We start from the raw sequence: 18,692 nt of genomic DNA, 5'->3' as shown, positions 1-18,692 counted from the left end.
CCCACAGGGGCGGGGGAGCCCTGCCTCGCAGGAGCACAAGGCCAGCGCTGCCAGGAACTGCCCCAGAGTCGCTGCTTTCCCTGCTCCAGAATGTCCAGCTCACGACTTGTTCTCCAATAGCTTGTTCAGTAACAAGAACCAGGATTTGGTGTCCGAGGATATGTCAGTGGGTGAGGAGCCTGAGGAAGAGGCGGAGAACACCATTCTCAACAAGATGATGAACGAGGACCCGAAAGAGACCAAGGACAAACAGGGGGACTGAGGGCCGGGCCCTTGGACGGGCTCGGTCCAGCTGAGTGGCTGGGTATGCGGCCGTGTGTTCTGGGCTGCAAGTTCTGGGCCTAGTCCAAGCAGGGAGGCAGGTCCATCCTCAAGATCCAAAAGTGGCACCTTGGCAGGGAGCTAAGGAGTGATGCATTCTAATAAAGGCTCCGTGTTGGCCTTGAGATGGCTACGTCCGATTGTCTTTGTCGGGAGACCCAGAGACGCAGGCGCAGAGGATCGTGGGTCAGACAGGCTCATCCAGAGTCCTTAAGGTCTTTAGCTAACTCTTGGGGGCAGCCAGGAGCTCTCTGGGGGAGGTGTGGGTGGGCCACGTCTGTGAGGGCCAGGAGCGGGCAAGGGCAGGATCTCACCTCCACACTGCCCACGTCCTCCAGCCCTGGCACCCGCTAGTGTGGGTGGGCTTCCTGCTCCAGTGCAGGCTGAGGACAGATGTCACTGTCCCACTGTATGCACCGGTCAGGGCCACGGCTGGAATGTGAAGGAATCATGAGAGCTCCCATCTGTACCACATGGCACAGGGCTCTCTCACTCCATGTTTCCTTTGACGCTCCCCAGACAGGATGGCCTCCTCCGCAGGGGTGCCTTCCCTGATGGCTCCAGCTGGGCTGACCTCCGACCACCACCACCCTGAGAATGATCCCTAGAACCTGGGTCACAGTCCCAGATGCCCCGAGGGCAAGTCTGCCCTTCCCAGCCAGCTGCGGGCTCCCCATGCACAGCCCAGGAATCCTCACCCATTAGCCAGATGGAAACCTCTGGGTCAGGGCCTGGCCTCCACCTCCCTTCCCCCTGGAAGTGGGTGGGTTCCGACAAGGCCTGACTCATACTCTCTCTCTCTCTCTCTCCTAGTTTATTGAAAAATCATCAACTTACAAGGGAGGAGCTTCTGAGAGGATAGAAAAGAATGTCTGTCCTCATGCAGGGAGGGCAGGGAGGCCCTGAGTCCCCAGGGCGGGGCGAGAGGGCAGCACAGTGGAGTTGTGGCTTCTGGCACCCTGTCTCCGGCACACTGCTTTGAGCGTACGCCCCCAAACTCTGGGACAGCAAGAAGCTAGTGCCCACGCCTTCCCCTGTCAGTGTGGTTTTCTGGTCCCTCTGTTCCTTACCAAGTTCCCCAGGATTGCCCAGGCAAAGGCAGCTCACAGGGCATCTGTTCAGAGGATGGTGTGGGGTGCTTTAAATGCCCCCTTGCTTTTTGGGGGGCTCTACCTGTGACCTGTGGTGGGCAACATATTAGCCACCTGCCACCACCTCACTTCCAGTGACTTTGTTGGAAGGATTCAGCCGGCGCTATGTCACCTCTTTGATTATATTTGACATTTTCAGACTTTTTAAATTTCACCCAATCTTACGGTTGTGTGATGTCTTAGGTTTAAACTTAACCTTTGCCCCTTCCTAAGGTGGTCGACCACCTCTTCATATATACATTGGCCACTTGGGTTCCCTGTCTATGAAGTCTGTAGTTAGGTCTTTTGTCCACTTCTGTACTGGGTTGTGTGTTCTCATTTTCATAGATTTGCAGGAGTACGTTACATGTTTTTTACAAGTTCATTGTCAGTTAAACGTGTTGCAAATATCTGTTTGCCCCTTTAGTTTGCCATTTCACTTAGCATTTTTTAAACAATTTCTTTCTTCTTTTTAAAAAAAATACGAATGCCTAATTTTTTCCAGGATCCCTTGTTAAAAAGATGCTCCACCCTCCCCCACTTTTCTCAATGTCATCAGAAATCAAGTGACTCTGTGTGTGGGTTTGATTCTGGGCTCTCTTTCCTGTTTCATTGGCCGGTGTGTCATTCTGGCACCCATACCACATTTTCTTGGGTGCTGTGGTGTTTAAAGTCTTCAAATCCAGGAGAGTGAGTTCTTCCACATTGTTTCTCTTGAAGAAGGCCTTGGCTTTTCTTGGCCTTCTGGACCCCTGGGGATACCCCGGGACTGGCGAACTGGCCATCTCTGCAGGAATTCCCAGGTGGTACCAGCCTGCGGGGACAGGACACACGGGCCCCTTCCTGGCGGTCCTGGCCCAGCCACACGGGAGCAACGGGCAGACAGGAGAGTGTGACGTACCCATCAGCACAGTCCAGTAGTAGCTCCGGGAACCACTCAGGTTCATCAGGTAGACCTCCCAGATGTGCTCCTTGTTCACAAAGCAGCTCCCGAAGTCCACCCAGCTGGTGGAGAGCTGCAGCTTGGGCACGGCCACGGTGGCCCGCAGGGGCACCACCTAAGGGGACAGAGCATTAAGTTGGTGGGGACCAGGCGACCTGGCCCAGTGTTTTAGGGGCACATGGGCCCTGCCAAACAAGGTACTGATGCTTCTGAGAGCACGGAGGCTGCTGGCAGGATTCTATGCAGGTAGAGGGCCAGAAAGGCACCATCTGTTCCCCAGCCACCCTGCCCTGATCATGCTCTGTGGTTTCTGCTCCCCGGTTGAGCCTCTTTCCTGCCTTCCTCTCCTCTCTGTTCCAGCCCTGTGCTCCTCTTGGGCTCTGGGCTGTCTCATCTTTTCCCAAGGCCTCTCCAGCTCGGTGCCACACCACAGCCCCGCAATCCCCTGTCACAGCCCACAGAACTAGGCCCGTGGTGTTCGACCTGGAGCGCAAAGGCCCTCGAGAGCCCAAGTCACCCTCAGCCGCCTCGGGTGCTCACTGATCCCACCCATCAGCCCATTCCCTTGGCCTCGCTTTGCTGTGGTTTCCCTGTTCGTTAAACAGTGACTAGCAGAAGGCAGGAGAAGGTGCCGTCTGTCCTGCATTGTGGAGGGGTTTTGGCATATGTGCAAATATTTAAAATGTGCATACCCTGTGACTCAGCAATCCCTTGTAAAAAATAATGACGACGGAGTGAACGGGGCCACTTTAAAGTGGAGCCGGAACTCCCATCCCAGAGGAAATGCCTTGTGCTCCTTACACGTCTTGTGCCTCAAACCTTCGAGATGCCGCAACAGGGCACGGCAACCTTTGAACGGAGCCTCAGGCGACTCCGTGTCCCAAGGAACGGTTGGCAAGCATAACCAGAAAGCCAATATTAGGACTACCGGACTGATGGCTACTGGACTGAAAATTAAAACCATCCTTTAGAATACACATCACTGCGTTGGCTTCTCTGCACCAATGGAAACGCCTTCCTTCTACTGATGGAGTTGTTCCCGCCCCCTTTCCCATCATGCCCATCACCTCTGTGTCCTCCTTGGAGCATGTTTGGGCTTCTGCCTCCGCCAGTGCTTCCCGAGCAGCTGTTCTTTTTTCGTGTCAAGCACATGCCATTGCCTCTTGCTTTGGCCTTTTAGCTGTAGGTTATCCCACTCTTCTAGGAGGTACCCAAAGGAGATAACTACTAAAATATGAAAATATATGTACAGAAGGATGTTCATTGTGGGTTTGTTACCTTTGTGGATGAAAAAAAAAGGGGGTGCTCACAGGGTGATCTGATCATAAATTCCTAAGTGGGCAGGTCGTGGTGGGGAGTCACGGCCCTGGCATTTAACTTCTTTTTTTTAAATATATATTATTGATTATGCTATTACAGTTGTCCCATTTCCCCCCCTCACTCCCCTTCACCCTGCACACCCTCTCCCACCCACATTCCCCCCTTTAGTTCATGTCCATGTGTCATAAGTTCTTTAGCTTCTACATTTCCCATACTATTCTACCCCCCTTCTATTTTCTACCTACCGTCTATGCTACTTATTCTCTGTACCTTTTCCCCCTCTCTCCTCCTCCCACTCCCCTGCTGCTAACCCTCCATGTTTATATAACTTCTTTAGTGAAAGGATTTAAGCCAGGCCTGTCCACTGTTCTCTGAAATACCAGCTGTACCAACCCTTGAAAGGGGGTTTTAACCTTTCAGAGAACACGGTCTTGTTAACTATCTTGTAACCCAATCCCCACCTTACTTTTTTCAATCCTCCTTGCATCCCTGCCTTAATTTCAAATGCAGAAAAGAAGCTGCAAAGCTGTTATTCTGCAGAGCACTTGAGACCTGGCTCCCCGGCGTACAGCATTAGTTTGGCTCAAAGAGAACTCGTAAACATTCTCTATAGGTTTGGACGTTCCTTGCGTCGACACGTTAAAAAATACAGAAAAACCTGAAAGCAACCTTTAAGTCATCACTAGGAGACCGTACCATTCAGACTAAGTAATCAACACAATTTATGATTCATCTCTGTATTTACTGATGTGACTGGATCTCCATGCCATGATGCTGAGGGAAGCAGGCAGCTTACAGATGCTCACGCATAACGTGTACCTATACCAGTCACGTAAAATTTAGACACGTACGTGTACATAGAGGGATGCTCATCAACACGTGGATTGATTTCCTCTGGGTAGATTTTAAAGAAATTATTTTACACTTTTTCTGCCCTGGCTGGCATAGCTCAGTGGATTGAGCATGGGCTGCGAACCAAAGCATCGCAGGTTCGATTCCCAGTCTGGGCACACGCCTGGGTTGCAGGCCACGGCCCCCAGCAGCCACACATTGATGTTTCTCTCTCTCTCTCTTTCTCCCTCCCTTCCCTCTCTAAAAATAAATAAATAATTTTTTTTTTAAAAAGATGAACCATCTTTAAAAAATCATTAAAAAAAAGAAATTATTTTACACTTTTTCTATTTATATTTTTCTGTAATGTTGGAATTAAATATATATATATATATGCATGATGTTTACAAAGACTAATTTCTAACATATCCCAAAGAAGGGAAACATGTTTAAAAGTGTTTTTTTCTTAAGGGAAGAGGACAGAGAGGTAAGTCCCACTAGTCAAGAAATATAATCCAACCTTACACAAAATTTTCCAGAAGACAATGAAAGAGAAAGGACTTCTGAACTGATTTGAGACTTGCAAAGCCATGATTAAAACATATAGATTACGAGTTTGATGAAGGAAAAGTGCGTGTCAGTCACATTTAGAAACATAAATGTGAAAACCGGAAGCAACACATTCCAACCCAAACCTGGAAAACTGTGTAAACGATGAAAATCCAGTTGGACCAGGTTGTGTGTGTGTGTGTGTGTGTGTGTGTCGTGTGTGTTTGTTTTTTTTTTTTTTTAGTTTCTGATTTCGTATTTTTCAAAAGGTTTGTCTTTTTCTCTGGCTTCAAATATTAGCTCTTGGATTATTTATTATTTTTGTATTTTTACTTTTTCCCGATTGCTTTTTTGTCTTCTTTTCTGCTTTCCTGCAGGCTCATGCTTTCTTTCTTTTTTCCCCACTAAACTTTTGAATTATGATGTGTCTTAGTTTCCCAGGGCTGCTGAACAAAAAGTACCCACAAACTGCGGGGCTTAAAATGGATGTTTACTTTTTCCCAGGTCTAGGGGCTAGAAATCTGAAACCGAAATTCAGCAGGGCCAGGCTCCTTCCAGAGGTCCTTCCTCACCCCTTCTGGCTACTGGTGACTGCCCAGGACTCTTGGGGTTTCTTGTCTTGTAGATGCATCACTCCAATCCTTGCCTCCATCCCCAGAGGGCCTCCCCGCTGCATGTCTGTGTCTGTGTCCAAACTTCCGTCTTCTTAGGAGGACACCGGTCCCCCTAAGGACCTGGCGGGCCCTCCTCCAGTGTGACCTCACTTTAACTTGACTGCATCTGCAAAGACCTAATTTCCACACGAGTTCACATTCCCAGGTCCTGGGCATTAGAATTCAAACATATACTTCCAGGGGACCCAATTCTACTCACTATGTACGGTTGCTTTATTTTCAGTCTTTAATAAAAGCATTTAAACATATGCACTTACCCCTGAGTAGATCCCACAGGTTCCAATAAGGATGTTTTCATTCTCCCGCATGCTAAATAGTGTGTTGTATTTTGACTTCCTCTTTAATCCCTAATTACATAAGAGGCTGATTTAAAAGTCCTAAGTACCCTGAGATCCCCCCATTATTGCTGCTTTATTCACTGAGTTTTTGTTCTTTATTCTTCTGGTCTAAAAGTTAAAAGTTGAACAATGCAGACTTCATTCAAATGCAGAAGTCACCTCCTAGCCACCGATTTCTAAATCCCACTCCCACAGACAGGGGCTAACAACTTGGAGTGTGACCTCCTTGAACTATCTCTTGTGTCCACAGAGGTACTGGGTTTCATGCTCTGCCTCCAATGCTCAGGCAGCAGGAGAAAGACAGGTGCCGAGGGAGGAGTGCTGTCACATCAGAGAAATGGAAGGCAGCTACACCAACACTTAATTTTCCTAAAATCAAGTTTGCTTCTGAGGCGAGTACAAGCAGACACAGCAGAAATGTTCACTCTTGGTAAAAATAAGCACTTTTCTCCGCAGAGCTCTTTGGAATCCGTTTGGCTTAAACATCAAAGTCTGCCAAACTTTCCTTCAGGTGTGAACACAGATCAACTTAAAAAAACCTTAACCTCAGTTGCATGAGTTACTCATTTATTTACTTGGCTGGACCCACCCCTCACCCTCAAACCTGGACAAGCAAACCCATGTGGCGGTGGCCCTTGGCACGACAGTTCCAAAGATTTATCTCCACTGTGACAGCTTCCCACTGACCTGACGAAGAATTCGTCCTACCTTTGAGATGGAACAGACAGAAGAATTATTTAATTTCTAACATATCCCAAGGTGAACTCTTTTCTAAAATTTCAGACAGATAGGTATAACGAATTAATAAGCCTGAACTTTAATTGATTTGTCTATTTCATTTCCTCATTTCGGATTACTTTTGATTCAGTGACTTTTAGCTTTGTCTTAGAAGGGTAAAGGATAGGAATTCAGGCTACTGATAGACTCCCAAGTCTTTGCTCTTAGCACTCCTCATTCAGAAAACCGTAGATGAGCCCGAGGTGTCGCTCCCAGGGTGCCTGCGCGGTAAAATGTGGGGTTGACTCACCACTGAACACCAGGTCGGGGTTCCCAAATGCCTTTACTTCATGGCACCCTTAGAAATTCAACAAGTTTTCCACCGTACTCCCAGGCCAACAAAAAATGGCCATCAGCTCTGTTCATTACGTAGTTAGGTCCAACCAGCTTAACATATATTTATAGCCGAACATCTCGGTAGCTGTTTGAAGGAAATAATACACATAAGTGGGAGGAGGAAATACTTCATTTGATTCTTAATCAGAATCACTTCCCAAGGCGACGTGTGTGCCCCTTGGGCAGAGTGCACCCCCTGAAACGCTGGGATCAGACGGGACACTGCCATCCTTCTGTTTCCCCTCGATTTCCCTGTGTACAGGTGCAGGCTAAGTGGAGGCAGTCTGGCTTCCTCACCCAGGTGTCTGGGTAGCGAAGGGGAGCAGTGTTCCCCTGGCCCTGGAGGGGCCTGAGAACTAGTGTTCTCCTAGCCTCAAGACTGGGTCTGATAAAGTGTTCCCATAACACGAAGTGAGCTCACATGTGCAGAATTGTGCTATGTTATACAACTTCTGGCACCTTGCCAGCTTCGTTCCAGCGCTTAGACAGGTAGGGACTCCCTGCTGTGGGCAATGATGATGAGAGACACGCAAGGGGACAGGTGCCACGATGGGTGCCATGCTGGGGAGCAGGGGCCACGACAGGAGACATGCAGATAGACACACAGCTTGCAGCATGCATGGCTCGCCCACCCGTGAATAAAGGCATGCCAGACAGCCCAACGGCTCCGTGAATATTTTTCTGTCTGCAAGAATACCATGAACCTGCCTGGCCTTGAAGGGTGGCAACTGCTGCAGACACAACCTGGCAAAGACGTGAGGCTACAGCATGGAAAGGAACGTAGCACAATCGAATGTCGGCCTGTGAGCTACCTGAGTGAGCAGTTCACGTGGCGCCTGACAGGTGTTGGGTGTCACTGTGTTTTCTTAGAACAGTAAAGAGATCCCACAGGTGCTCTGTGGGTCCCCTGCAGCTTCTCAGGCACGTGGTCTGGGAACCACAGATTTAGATTTACATATAACACTATAAACACACCGTGAAAACAGTGCTAAATAAAAAAGCACTTAAGAACTATGGCCTATGGAGATTAGCCGAAGAATACATACGTGTGTATGCATAGCCCATGGACACGGACAACAACGCCGTGAAGACGGGGGGTGGGGGGTGGAGGAAGGCAAAGGGTGGGGCTGGGACATTTGTAATAGTGTCAATAATAAACAAATATACAAATAACAAAATAAACTATGGCCGATGGGGTGCCACCGAGTCTGCTCTGGCAAGGCTTCGATGGCCCGCCTCTGACTGCTGCACTGGGGACAGGTTTCCATGCAGCATTTGACCCTGTGGAGAGTCACCTCCCAGGAAGGTTCTCCCTTTGGCTTCCACCACACCCCTCTCCCGAGGTCTCTGTTGGCTTGTCCTTTGCAGTTCCCTCTGGGGGTCTCCAGCTGTCCCACGCTGAGTCCTTTCTGCACTCTCCAGGCCCCTCCCACTGGCAGCCGCTGATAATTCGAAGACCGCTGTCATCAGCCCAGACCTCTTTCCCCGAGCTGGAGGCAATGCACCCAATAGCTTGCTCAACGCCTCCATGCAGCCATCCGCGGAAAGACTTATCACGCCGTCTTCCCCGAGCCTGCTTCTCTGCCCGTGTGTCCTAACTCAGAGAACAGAGCCAGCCTCCTCCGGCAGCGGCCTGCACTAGGTTGCACTGGTGGCCACAGTTCTTCACTCTTCTGTGTGTCGCACCCTCACCGCGGCCTCACCCTCACCGCTTGGCTTTGTTCCGGCCACAAGACTGACCCGTGGCAAAGAGGTGGGAGTGCAGATGCCTTTTCCCAGCCTAGGCTCTCAGAGGCCTCACAGGTTGGTTCCGGTCCTCTTACGCTCTGCTGCTTTAGGAGAGGGGCATGCTGGGAGTATTCTGCTGGTCCGAGGAACAGAAAGATGAGAGACACGTGGAGCCCAGCCACTCCAGCCGATCCTAGCCAAGATCAGCTCACCCCACTGACCTACTGACCTGTGAGGGGCAATAAAGGTTATTATTGTTTTAGCACCACTGTTGCGGGGTGGGGGGGTGTTGTTATGCATCAACAGTTAACCCAGCAGGTCCCCTAGACCAGAAAACTGGACATGACCTTCGACTTCTCCCTCTCAGCCCACAAGGCCCCAGAGCTTCCTAAATCTCTGAGCCCATCTCTTTCTCTGCGTCCTTTGCACCTCTGCCCTAGGGCAGGCCTCCTGCCACCACATTCGAACCGATTTTCTCTTCCTTCCTTTTACCCGGTTCTCCACCTGGCACCTGCCGCGCTCTTCCTAGTGTGCCACTGGGATCACATGACTCCTCCTCTGTGGGTGGGCTTTGCCCACTTAGGGCCTGGATAAGGGGAGGAGCCTTGGGGAGACTGTCCACATAAGAAATGTCCAAACCAAGGCCTCCCCTGAATCCTTCTACTACTGGGTGCCCCTTTTCAGGGCATCAGCAAGGAAGATGACACAGTTTGGAATTAAGATGTCTGTTGTCATTTCTTGTTAATGGGTCAGATCACGGATATGCAGTATCCTTGTGGAAGCAAATGGGCTTTCAGACCTCCAGTCTGCTCTGTGGCAGGTCCTCGGTGAGAGGACCATTATGTCAAGAGAAAGGATGAGTCACCAGAATGGCAGAAGTGTCACAGCCCAAGGGAAAGGTACCCGGAGCAAGGCAAGGCCACCCCGTGTGGGAGCTTGAGAAGAAGAAGCCAGTGGCCTTGACCTTCGTGAGATATTTGTATATTGCCATGGGCCTTCTCACAAGGCTGCCAGCAACTTGTCTTGTTTAGTGGTTACATGTGGATTCTGGAGTCAAACTTAGTGGCAGTGGGCCCAGCTCTTGCTGTTGATCTTGGGGTCTGGGGCTAAGAGGAGGGTCTGGGCTCCAGGGAGGGTGGGAGGTGGAGGGAGGGAGAGAGAGAGAGAGAGTGTGTGTGTGTGTGTGTGTGAGAGAGAGAGAGAGAGACAGAGAGAGAGAGAGAGAGATGGGATCAGACCATTGCACCAGGGGCTCTGATGGGCTGGGAAGCTTCTGGGAGGGGTGTGTCACCTGACTTCTGGAAGAAGTCAGTCCTAGGGACAAGAAGGACGTGGCCAGGTGGAATGAGGGGAAGGGAAGGTGTCCCCAGCTCCAGGAAGATAGGGAGGGGGTCTAATCCTGGTTCTCATTCCTCCTTGGGCAGGAACAAATGAGTCCCTCCCTGGCGGTGCCCAGAGTTCTGGTTTTAGTTACAGAGGTGGGATGTGGCACATGGGCCACTCAGCCTGCCTGGGTCAGGACACGGCCTGCCGGAGCCCAGTGCCCCTAGCCCCGGGGACATTGCCATGTGACCCCTGACGTGTGTTCACCATGAGTGAACAGCTGTTCCAGTACCCAAGACATGGCAAAGGGGGTCTTCAGACCCGGGGCCATCGGAGAGATAGGTAGGGACAAGTCTGGTTCAACTTGGATGGGGAGGAGGGAGGGGTGCAGGGGTGGGAGGGAGCGGATTGCGCAGAGGGCGCCGGTCTCTTGCGCAGGTTCGAAGTCCCCAGTCCCGGTCGGATGCGCGTCCGCGCCCCCGTCGCCCGGCAGGCGGAGCCAGAGCACAAGCCCGCTTGTGACTCGGGTCCAAGAGTCCGCCTGGGCGGGGCGAGGGGCGGGCCCCTGCGTCTCCGGGCGTTAGAGCGCGGCGACAGTCACGCCGCGGAAAGGAAGGACTAGCGCGCTGCCTGCCCCGCCGCGGCCATGGCCAAGCGGTCCGCTCCCCGCTGCTGCCTGGGCTGGGACTTCAGCACGCAGCAGGTACTGTCACAGGCCGTGGACCCCGGGGCCGCCTCCTCCGCATCGCCGGACAAGCTGGTGGGGATCCCGGTGTGTGGGGACACCTGGGCCAAGCCGTGGGCACACCTTCCTCTCGAACTTCTAGGGGACCCCGCGCCCCTGTTCTAGGACACCCTATCAGTGCCTCCCGCTCAAAAGATGCCACAGCTCCCCAGCCTGTATCCCCGCCCTCCGGGGAAACGGCGTCCGCCTCCCCCTTCCTCCTCCCACCTCCGCGGCGGGATCTTGGGGTCACTTGGCGGGGAAGTGCCCAGAAGGGTGTGGGGACCTAGCGGGCTGGCGCGCCGTCATAGCCACCCAGTGACAGGAACCCGAAGGAACTCTGCCACTGTCACTACTGCAAGGCGGTGGAACCACCCGACGGGTAGATGAGCACACAGGCATAAGCAGTGACCTGGAACTGTATCACCGCTTGAAAAGTGTTTTTTTTTTTTTTTTTTTTTTTTTTTTTTTTTTTTTTAAGTGCAGTGGGTACAATACACATGTGGACTTTGTTCCACCCTTGTTTGGCACCAGCGTGCCCGGGTCAGCGTGCCCAACACTGCTGGCCAGAGGACGCACTGTGCAGCTCTGAGGACCTCACAGGCTGGCAAGCCATCGAAAGTGGCCTTCACACTGGGCATGGGTGCCGAGGCGCTCCTTCGTAACCTGGGAAGTCAATACAATTGTAATCGAACCCCTCCTGTCAGACGGGCCAGGCCAGCTGGTGACCAGGAAGTCCTGTGGGACCCTGGACAAGCCAGATTGCCTTGCAAGACCTCAGTTTTCCCATCTGTCTAGGAAAGGAGTTGTACCCTTGGGTTTGGAGGTTTACTGCATTGGGGCACTATGTGTTTCCCGACCATGGCCGTGGCCTATGGGGGCAGCCCAGAGGCCTTGGCCTGGTAGCTCAGATCCCTGCAGACATGGTCCCCAGAGACATCTCCAAACCTTAGCCTGCCATTTCTTCCCCTCTAGGGCTTTTTTCAGGCCTCTGGGCCAGGTGCAGGGAGCAGCTCACTATGAACATCTGTCTCTTAGAGAGTTTTGGCTTTGGCTGTTTGATAGGCAGAGATTCTCTGAGCTATCTGGGTGTTTCGCTTCGGTCTCAGTGTCTTCATTATACTCAGTCTTTGGGTATGTCCCCAGATAAGGCCCGTGGTTATGATGATGCACCCCAGCCTTCCAGCAGGTCTCCAGGTTGAACCACTCACTTCTAGGGTGCTGGGCCCCGCCTGATGGTGTATTATCCCTGGGCCGTTGTCGAAGCTGAGGAAAAGGCTACACACCATCTCTCTGAATGCCTTCCAGGTGAAAGTTGTGGCTGTTGATGCAGAGCTGAATGTCTTCTATGAGGACAGTGTGAATTTTGACAGGGACCTTCCGGAATTTGGGTATGTACTCAGCGTGCGAGTTTCTGTGCGGGGCGGGGGCGGGGGTTTGTTTGGGGGTCTTCACTCAGCCTTTTGCATTCATAAACACACTCTTCTGGCCTCATCAAGCTGCAGGAGTGGTGGTCTGGGTGGAACTCTCAGCACTAGGAAAGGAGTTATACCCTTGGGTTTGGAGGTTTACTGCATTGGGGCACTATGTGTTTCCTGACCATGGCCGTGGCCTATGGAACAGCCCAGAGGCCTTGGCCTGGTAGCCTGGGACCTCCCTACAGACATGGTCCCTAGAGACATCTCCAAACCTTAGCCTGGGATGCTCTCTCCTCCAGTCCCTCCCAGTTCCATCCATCCATTCATGCACGCATGCATGTGTGCGGTAGGTGCCAGGTGGGGCTTTGCACCAGGTACTGTGCTCAGTGCTGAGAATTTTCTCTAAAGGGAATCATAAGTATCTACTTTTAATGTGACTTTAAAAATTCAGTACAATCATTTTGAGATTCATCCATGTTGTTAGATGCATCAGTAGTTTGTTCTCCTTATTGCTCAGTAGTATCCGTTGTGTGAATGGATTGTCATTAATTTATCCACTCACCTAATGAGAGAGACGTTTGAGTTGTTTCCAGATTTTTAGTATTTTAAATAGAGAGGCTGTGAAACTCACATACAAGTCTTTGTGTTGACATAAGCTTTCATTTCTCTCGGAAATGAAATACCCAGAAATGGCTAAGTGGTATGGTAGGTGTATGTTTTACTTTGTAAGAAATTGCCAGTTCTCTTCCAAAGTGGTTATGTTAATAAAAAATGTTTTGTGAGTAGGCATTGCATGTACCCGGTACATAATTCAAAAGAAACAAAAGGTATACAGTGAAAAGTCTTAATTCCGCTGTGATCTCATCTCTTCCCTCCTGCCCTCCTTAACTGTTTTGGTTTTGTGTGTGTCCTTCCAGTGTGTCCTATTGCAGTATTAACAGATAAGACTATTCTTATTTCTCCCTTCCTTACACACACAGGACGTACCATTCTTCACTTTGTTTTCTTCATGTCTCAATCACGGGGCTATGTTTCCATGTCAGTACATAGAACTTCTGTGTTCTTTTTAGAGATGCATCCTACTCCACTGGGTAGATTTGGCATCTCCTATTTAAGGATATTGGGTTGTTGCGATGAAAAATGATGTCATGAATTACCTACATAGGCTATCACAGACAGGGCCAGTCTATCTGTGAGATAAAGTTTCGGCAATAACATTGCTGGGTCAAAGAGCAGATAGATTTATACTTTTGGAAGATGTAGCCAAATTGCCTCCCGAAGAGATTGTATCCATTTACACCCCACCAGCAGTGCACGAGAGTGTCTGTTTCCCACAGCACTGCTAATTCAGGGGGATGGTAAAAGAGGTTTTGGTTTTCTGCCAATCAGAGAGGTGAAAAATGATATCTCTGTGTAGAGATATACCTTGTAGAAATAACTTGCATTTCTCTTGTCTTGAACAAAGCAGAGCATCTTTTCACATGATAAAGGGCTACTTGAATTTATTTTTCTGTGAAGTTGTTTTTCATGTTCCTTGCCCATATTTCTGTTTGACTGGTTATCTATTTCTTGTTAATTTCTAGGAGCTCTTCATGTCTTAGAGGAATTGTCTCTGTTGTTCCGTGAATTGCAAATATGTTTCTCAGATGGTTGTTTCTTTTCACTTGTTATGGGTTGTTGCTATTGTTGCCATTCATGGGTTTTTGTTTTCTATGCCATTGAATTTCTCCATCTGTTTTTCTATTGCTTCTAAATTTTGAGTCATACTTTAAAAAAAACCTTCCTTACTCAAGATTATGAAGGAATTCACTTACGTTTGCATCTGGTTCTTATAATATTTCAGCCTTCTTTTCTTTATTAAAGATTTATTTATTTTTAGAGAGAGGGGAAGGGAGGGAGAAAGAGAGGGTGAGAAACATCAATGTGTGGTTGCCTCTCATGCGCCCCCTACTGGGGACCTGACCCACAACCCAGGCATGTGCCCTGACTGGGAATCCAACTAGCAACCCTTTGGTTTGCCGGCTGGCACTCAGTCCACTGAACCACACCAACCAGGGAAGACTTCAGTTTTCTTATATAAAAATATTTCGAGTTTATTTAGGTACATGGCAGGACTTTTATATATAAATTTATTTTTTCCAGATGACTAGTTGTTTTAACAGAATTTTGTAAAGATTTTATGTGTTTTGCTTTTTTTAGAGAGAGGGGAAGGGAGGGAGAAAGAGAAGGGGAGAAGCAGCAATGTGCAAGAGATACATCGATTGGCTGCTTCTCGCACACCTCCAACTGGGGACCTGGCCTGCAACACAGGCATGTGCTCCAACTGGGAATCGAACCAGCCACCTTTCGGTTCACAGGCTAGTGCTTAACCCATTGAGCCAGGCCCATCAGGGCTTAACAGAATTTTTTTAAATTTTTTATTTATTTATTTTTAAAGAGGGAAGGGAGGGAGAAAGAGAGAGAGAAAAAAACATCAATGTGCGGTTGCTGGAGGCCGTGGCCTGCAACCCAGGTATGTGCCCTGACTGGGAATTGAACCTGTGACACTTTAGTTCACAGCCTGCACTCAATCCACTGAGCTACGCCAGCCAGGGCTTAATAGAACTTTTTAGAAGTCCACCTTTACTTCACTGATTTGAGACACCAGTTTCATCATATGCTAAATTTCTGTGTATGTTTAGGTCTATTTCTGGACATTTTCTTTTGCTTCATTGGTTGGTGTATCTGTTCGTGAACTAGTAACACATCATTTTAATTATTCCAGCTTTGTCAAAGGATTTAATGCCTGGAATTGTTGGCCCCTCTGATTGCCCTTTCTTTTCAGTTTCCATGGCTACTACTTCTTGTGCTTTGCCACTCTGCATTTTAGAATTAGCATTTAATATTCCAGAGTGCAAAATCGTTAATATTTTTGAGATAATATTACATTTCTAAATTAACAGTGAGGGAATTGACAAGAGATCCAGTCTTTCTGCCTAAGCACATGCTATGTTTTTTCATGTGTTCAAATGTTCTTTTGACCACTTCATGTATGTCTTAATATGTTTAATATGCGGATTCTTCACATTGTAGTAGATTGCAAAAATGACCCTAATTCTCCACACCTCCCTGTACCACTGCCCTTTGCAATGTGACTCTGCCGCTCCTTTCATCAGGAGATGGAGTCTTTCCCGGCCTGTTGATTTTAATCGGTAGGACATGGGGAAAGTAACATTGTACCAGTTCTAACCCTAACCCCCAAGAGGCTTGGCTTGGACTCCTGCACCATCACCACATGGACCAGCTCAGGCCAGCCTGTTGGAGAATGAGAGACACGTGTCCTAGTTGGCCCCCGTCCCCAGCTAAGAGAGGCAGAATTCAGCCCCCAGAGGCAGAGCTGTCTAGCTACACTTAGCTGATCACAGATGCGTGAGTGAGCCTCGCCGAGACCAGAAGTACCACCCAGCTGAGCCCAGCCCAGTGACTGACCAACAGAATTGTGAGCTAAAGTTTCAAGCTACTGCATTTTGAAAGCTTGTGACAAGGCAAAAGCTACCCAGTGCACATAGTTATTTTAAATCTTACTTCTAACTATTTTATCATTTTGCATGAGGGTCTTAGAGGGGTGAGGAGGGGAGGGAGAGGTCCCAAGGAATCTCCCATGGCTTGTACTCCAGGGACTTGGTCCGATAGCCAAGAGCTTCCTCACAGGTGCAGCACCTCCAGGAGCCATACCTCTGCCTCTCCAAACGCAAATGGATTTGGGAACGGATCTTATCCAGCCCCGTGACCCCCGACCCCCCAGTTCCTTCTTCGCCATTGCACCATGTGACACCATGCCTGCCTTCCAAGGCTTGTTTTTGCCAGTGTTTCCCGAGAATTGCCACCTCTGGGCCACTCGGGGCAGTTTCCGTGCCTCCTCTTTTCACCTCACTCAGCATTCGTGCCTGTTCTGTCTGGGGCTCCCTCTTGAGGTTGGGGGAGGGGCGTTCCTGCTCCCACCAGAGGTATCCTGGATCTGCCACCACTAGGCCTCTGCCCGAGCTCTGTCCCACAGTCTCTCTTGCTCTCCTCATAGGACTCAGGGTGGAGTTCATGTTCACCAGGATGGCCTGACAGTGACTTCTCCAGTCCTGATGTGGGTCCAGGTAAGCATGGGGGTTCTTGTCCCTCTCCTGTCCCCAGCCTGTCTTACTTACAGACCTAGCTCAGGAGAGAGCATCTGCTGAGACCAAGTCCTCATGGGGAAGCAGACTCATCCCGGTTCCTAGGGCCAGGCTCCGCCTCAGCTGGTGTCAGTGCTCCCGAGCTAAGAGAGCTCGCAAAGGGCTCCCATGTTCTGGAGCCATAGCAGCCGGGGAGTCCAACCAGTCTTCATCGTTAAAATACCACAGAGCAGACCTTTCCCAAACACTCTGCAGCCACCTGTGAACCCTGAGATCCAAACACAGCCTTGGGTTCTCAGGGCTCCGTCCCCAGCCTCCGCATCTCCCAGGGCAGGGGTCTCCGGATGGTGGCTCGTGACCTGCCCCACCAGGTTCAGATGGATCCCAAGCAGGCCTGCCCATGCAAGACCAATGAGAAAGGAAGATCCCTGTTGCTAGATCCAGGTGACCCATGGGGCCACACTGGGGGCGTGGACCCCACAGACAGGTGTAACAGGGCTGGGGGCTGCTCGGTATGCCACCGGGCACCCGAGGCCCTGCAGCTGGAGGCCAGCCACCGGCAGGACCCAGTGTGTCTGTCAGAAGCTTTCCCAGCCCTCTGACACCTGTGTGACCAACCTCCTATAGTAAATTCTTTCTGTTAAGATAACGAGTGTGATTTCTCTTTCGTCTGCCTGACCCCAACTCATCCTGGAGGACGAGGTAAAGGATGAACTGCTACCAGGCAGGCTGGCTGGAATGTGCTTCAGAGGGCTGGGCCAGACAGAGGGGCCGTGGTGGGGAGCACCACGGCAAGAGTCGGTGTCTAGAGGTCCCAGTGATGATGCCGAGACCTTAACTTGAGGAGGGGAGCACTGGGGAGGGAGCCAGGCCTGGGGTTGGAGCCAGGGCGGTTCCTGTAATAATTCTGAGCAGGCCCCAGGCCTGGACCTGTTCTAGCTTTGCCAGTCCCTGCCCCAGCCATTCCACGCTTCCTGCGAGAGGTTTGGCAGGCAGGGTTAGAGCTGAGAGCCCCAGCCAGGACTGTGAAAGCCATCCCCCTGCACAGGGTGGGCGGGGATGGTGGGGTCGGCCAAAAACTCAGGTAGGTGGCCTCCCTACCCACAAGGAGCTGCCTGGGGACTCTGATTCCTGCTGTGAAATCTCAGGGGAAGCGTCGAGCCCTCCTGGGCCCTGCCCTCCCCACCCCACAATGGGGGCTTGCTAGAGAGAAGGCCCCACCGGAAAGGAAGGTGGATGGTGGGGGGGTTGAGACAAATGGCTGCCAGCTGCCCCTGCTCGCTCTGCGACCTTGGTCTCCTGGACCCGGGGAGTGCGGGCCTGGGGCCCCTTTCTGCTGAGTCCTCTGCTCTGCTCTCCGCTGCTCCACGGAAGAGAAGTGACATCACTAATAGGGTGGGTTGAAAACGCAAATACAAGAAACCAAAATTTGAGCTGCCTTGTCTTCTCTCTTCCTGAGTGCCTAGGAGTCACAAACCGGAGAAGCAGAAATGAAGGGTTAATGGTGTGCGCCTTCGTGCATTTAACATGTGCTTAGTGTAGCTCCCCTTTTCATTTGACTGATGCCTCCGCGTTTAATTAATGTATCCGTTCCTCCTTTGTCACCCCCGCTGTAATGACAGGCACTTCCTTCTCGGTGTGGGGGTAGCTGGATTTTGGTTCAGCGCAGTCACGGTGGATTCTGTTTTTCTGCTCAGGCTTTGGATAGCATCTTGGAGAAGATGAAGACGTCAGGCTTCGACTTCTCGCGAGTCCTCGCCTTGTCCGGAGCGGGCCAGGTCTGTGTGCAGTGGGCGGCAGGGACCGTGCGAGGGCAGCAGTCCTGGGCAGCGGGGCTGGTGCTGAGGGGCCAGCGCCACCTGAGGGAAGGCACTCGGTCTTGAGACCCACTGCACAGGTTTTGTTGTTAGTAAAAGCCCCCATCAGCTGTTTTGCCTTGGAGGGTGCATGGCTAGGCTCCTTGCAGAAGGATCTGAGACAGTCCTTATGATTCAGCACAGTGGAGGGCAGTGGGTGAGGAGGGACTGGATGGAGGGAGCGTTTGATGGGGATTTGTTCTGATGGGGGGGGCCCTGAAAGCGCTTTTCTGTTTCTTGGAAGCAGAGCAGAGTCAGAAACTACGCTAACAATGATGG

General features: G+C 50.7%; 1 protein-coding gene and 1 long non-coding RNA gene across 4 annotated transcripts in view; one reads left to right on the top strand and one right to left on the bottom strand.

Moving 5' to 3' along the window:
• Positions 1–2,069: 2,069 nt before the first annotated feature.
• LOC118501560 lies at positions 2,070–9,155 on the bottom strand. Of its 2 annotated transcripts, XR_004904183.1 has the most exons (4): positions 8,960–9,155; positions 6,026–6,115; positions 3,087–3,341; positions 2,070–2,509 (listed from the first exon to the last, which is right to left on the bottom strand). It is a non-coding gene; the product is annotated as an uncharacterized LOC118501560 (long non-coding RNA). The 2 variants fall into 2 exon arrangements; XR_004904182.1 differs by lacking the exon at positions 8,960–9,155 and having other exon boundaries at positions 6,026–6,897.
• Positions 9,156–10,829: 1,674 nt separating this feature from the next.
• The window catches only part of XYLB (xylulokinase), a 38,916-nt gene continuing 31,053 nt past the window's right edge, over positions 10,830–18,692 (top strand). The window contains exons 1-4 of one of the 2 annotated variants that reach the window (XM_028518379.2): positions 10,830–10,973; positions 12,303–12,385; positions 16,470–16,539; positions 18,255–18,335. In XM_028518379.2, the coding sequence (XP_028374180.1) occupies positions 10,917–10,973; positions 12,303–12,385; positions 16,470–16,539; positions 18,255–18,335 (291 nt within the window). In that variant the 5' untranslated portion in view covers positions 10,830–10,916. Of the gene's footprint in view, positions 10,974–11,322; positions 11,343–12,302; positions 12,386–16,469; positions 16,540–18,254; positions 18,336–18,692 lie in introns of those variants that run through there. The other variant, XM_036030503.1, reaches the window with a different exon arrangement.

This window comes from Phyllostomus discolor, chromosome 7, assembly GCF_004126475.2.
Source record: "Phyllostomus discolor isolate MPI-MPIP mPhyDis1 chromosome 7, mPhyDis1.pri.v3, whole genome shotgun sequence".
Classification (NCBI taxonomy): Eukaryota; Metazoa; Chordata; class Mammalia; order Chiroptera; family Phyllostomidae; genus Phyllostomus; species Phyllostomus discolor.
This window is presented reverse-complemented; position numbering and strand designations above follow the sequence as displayed.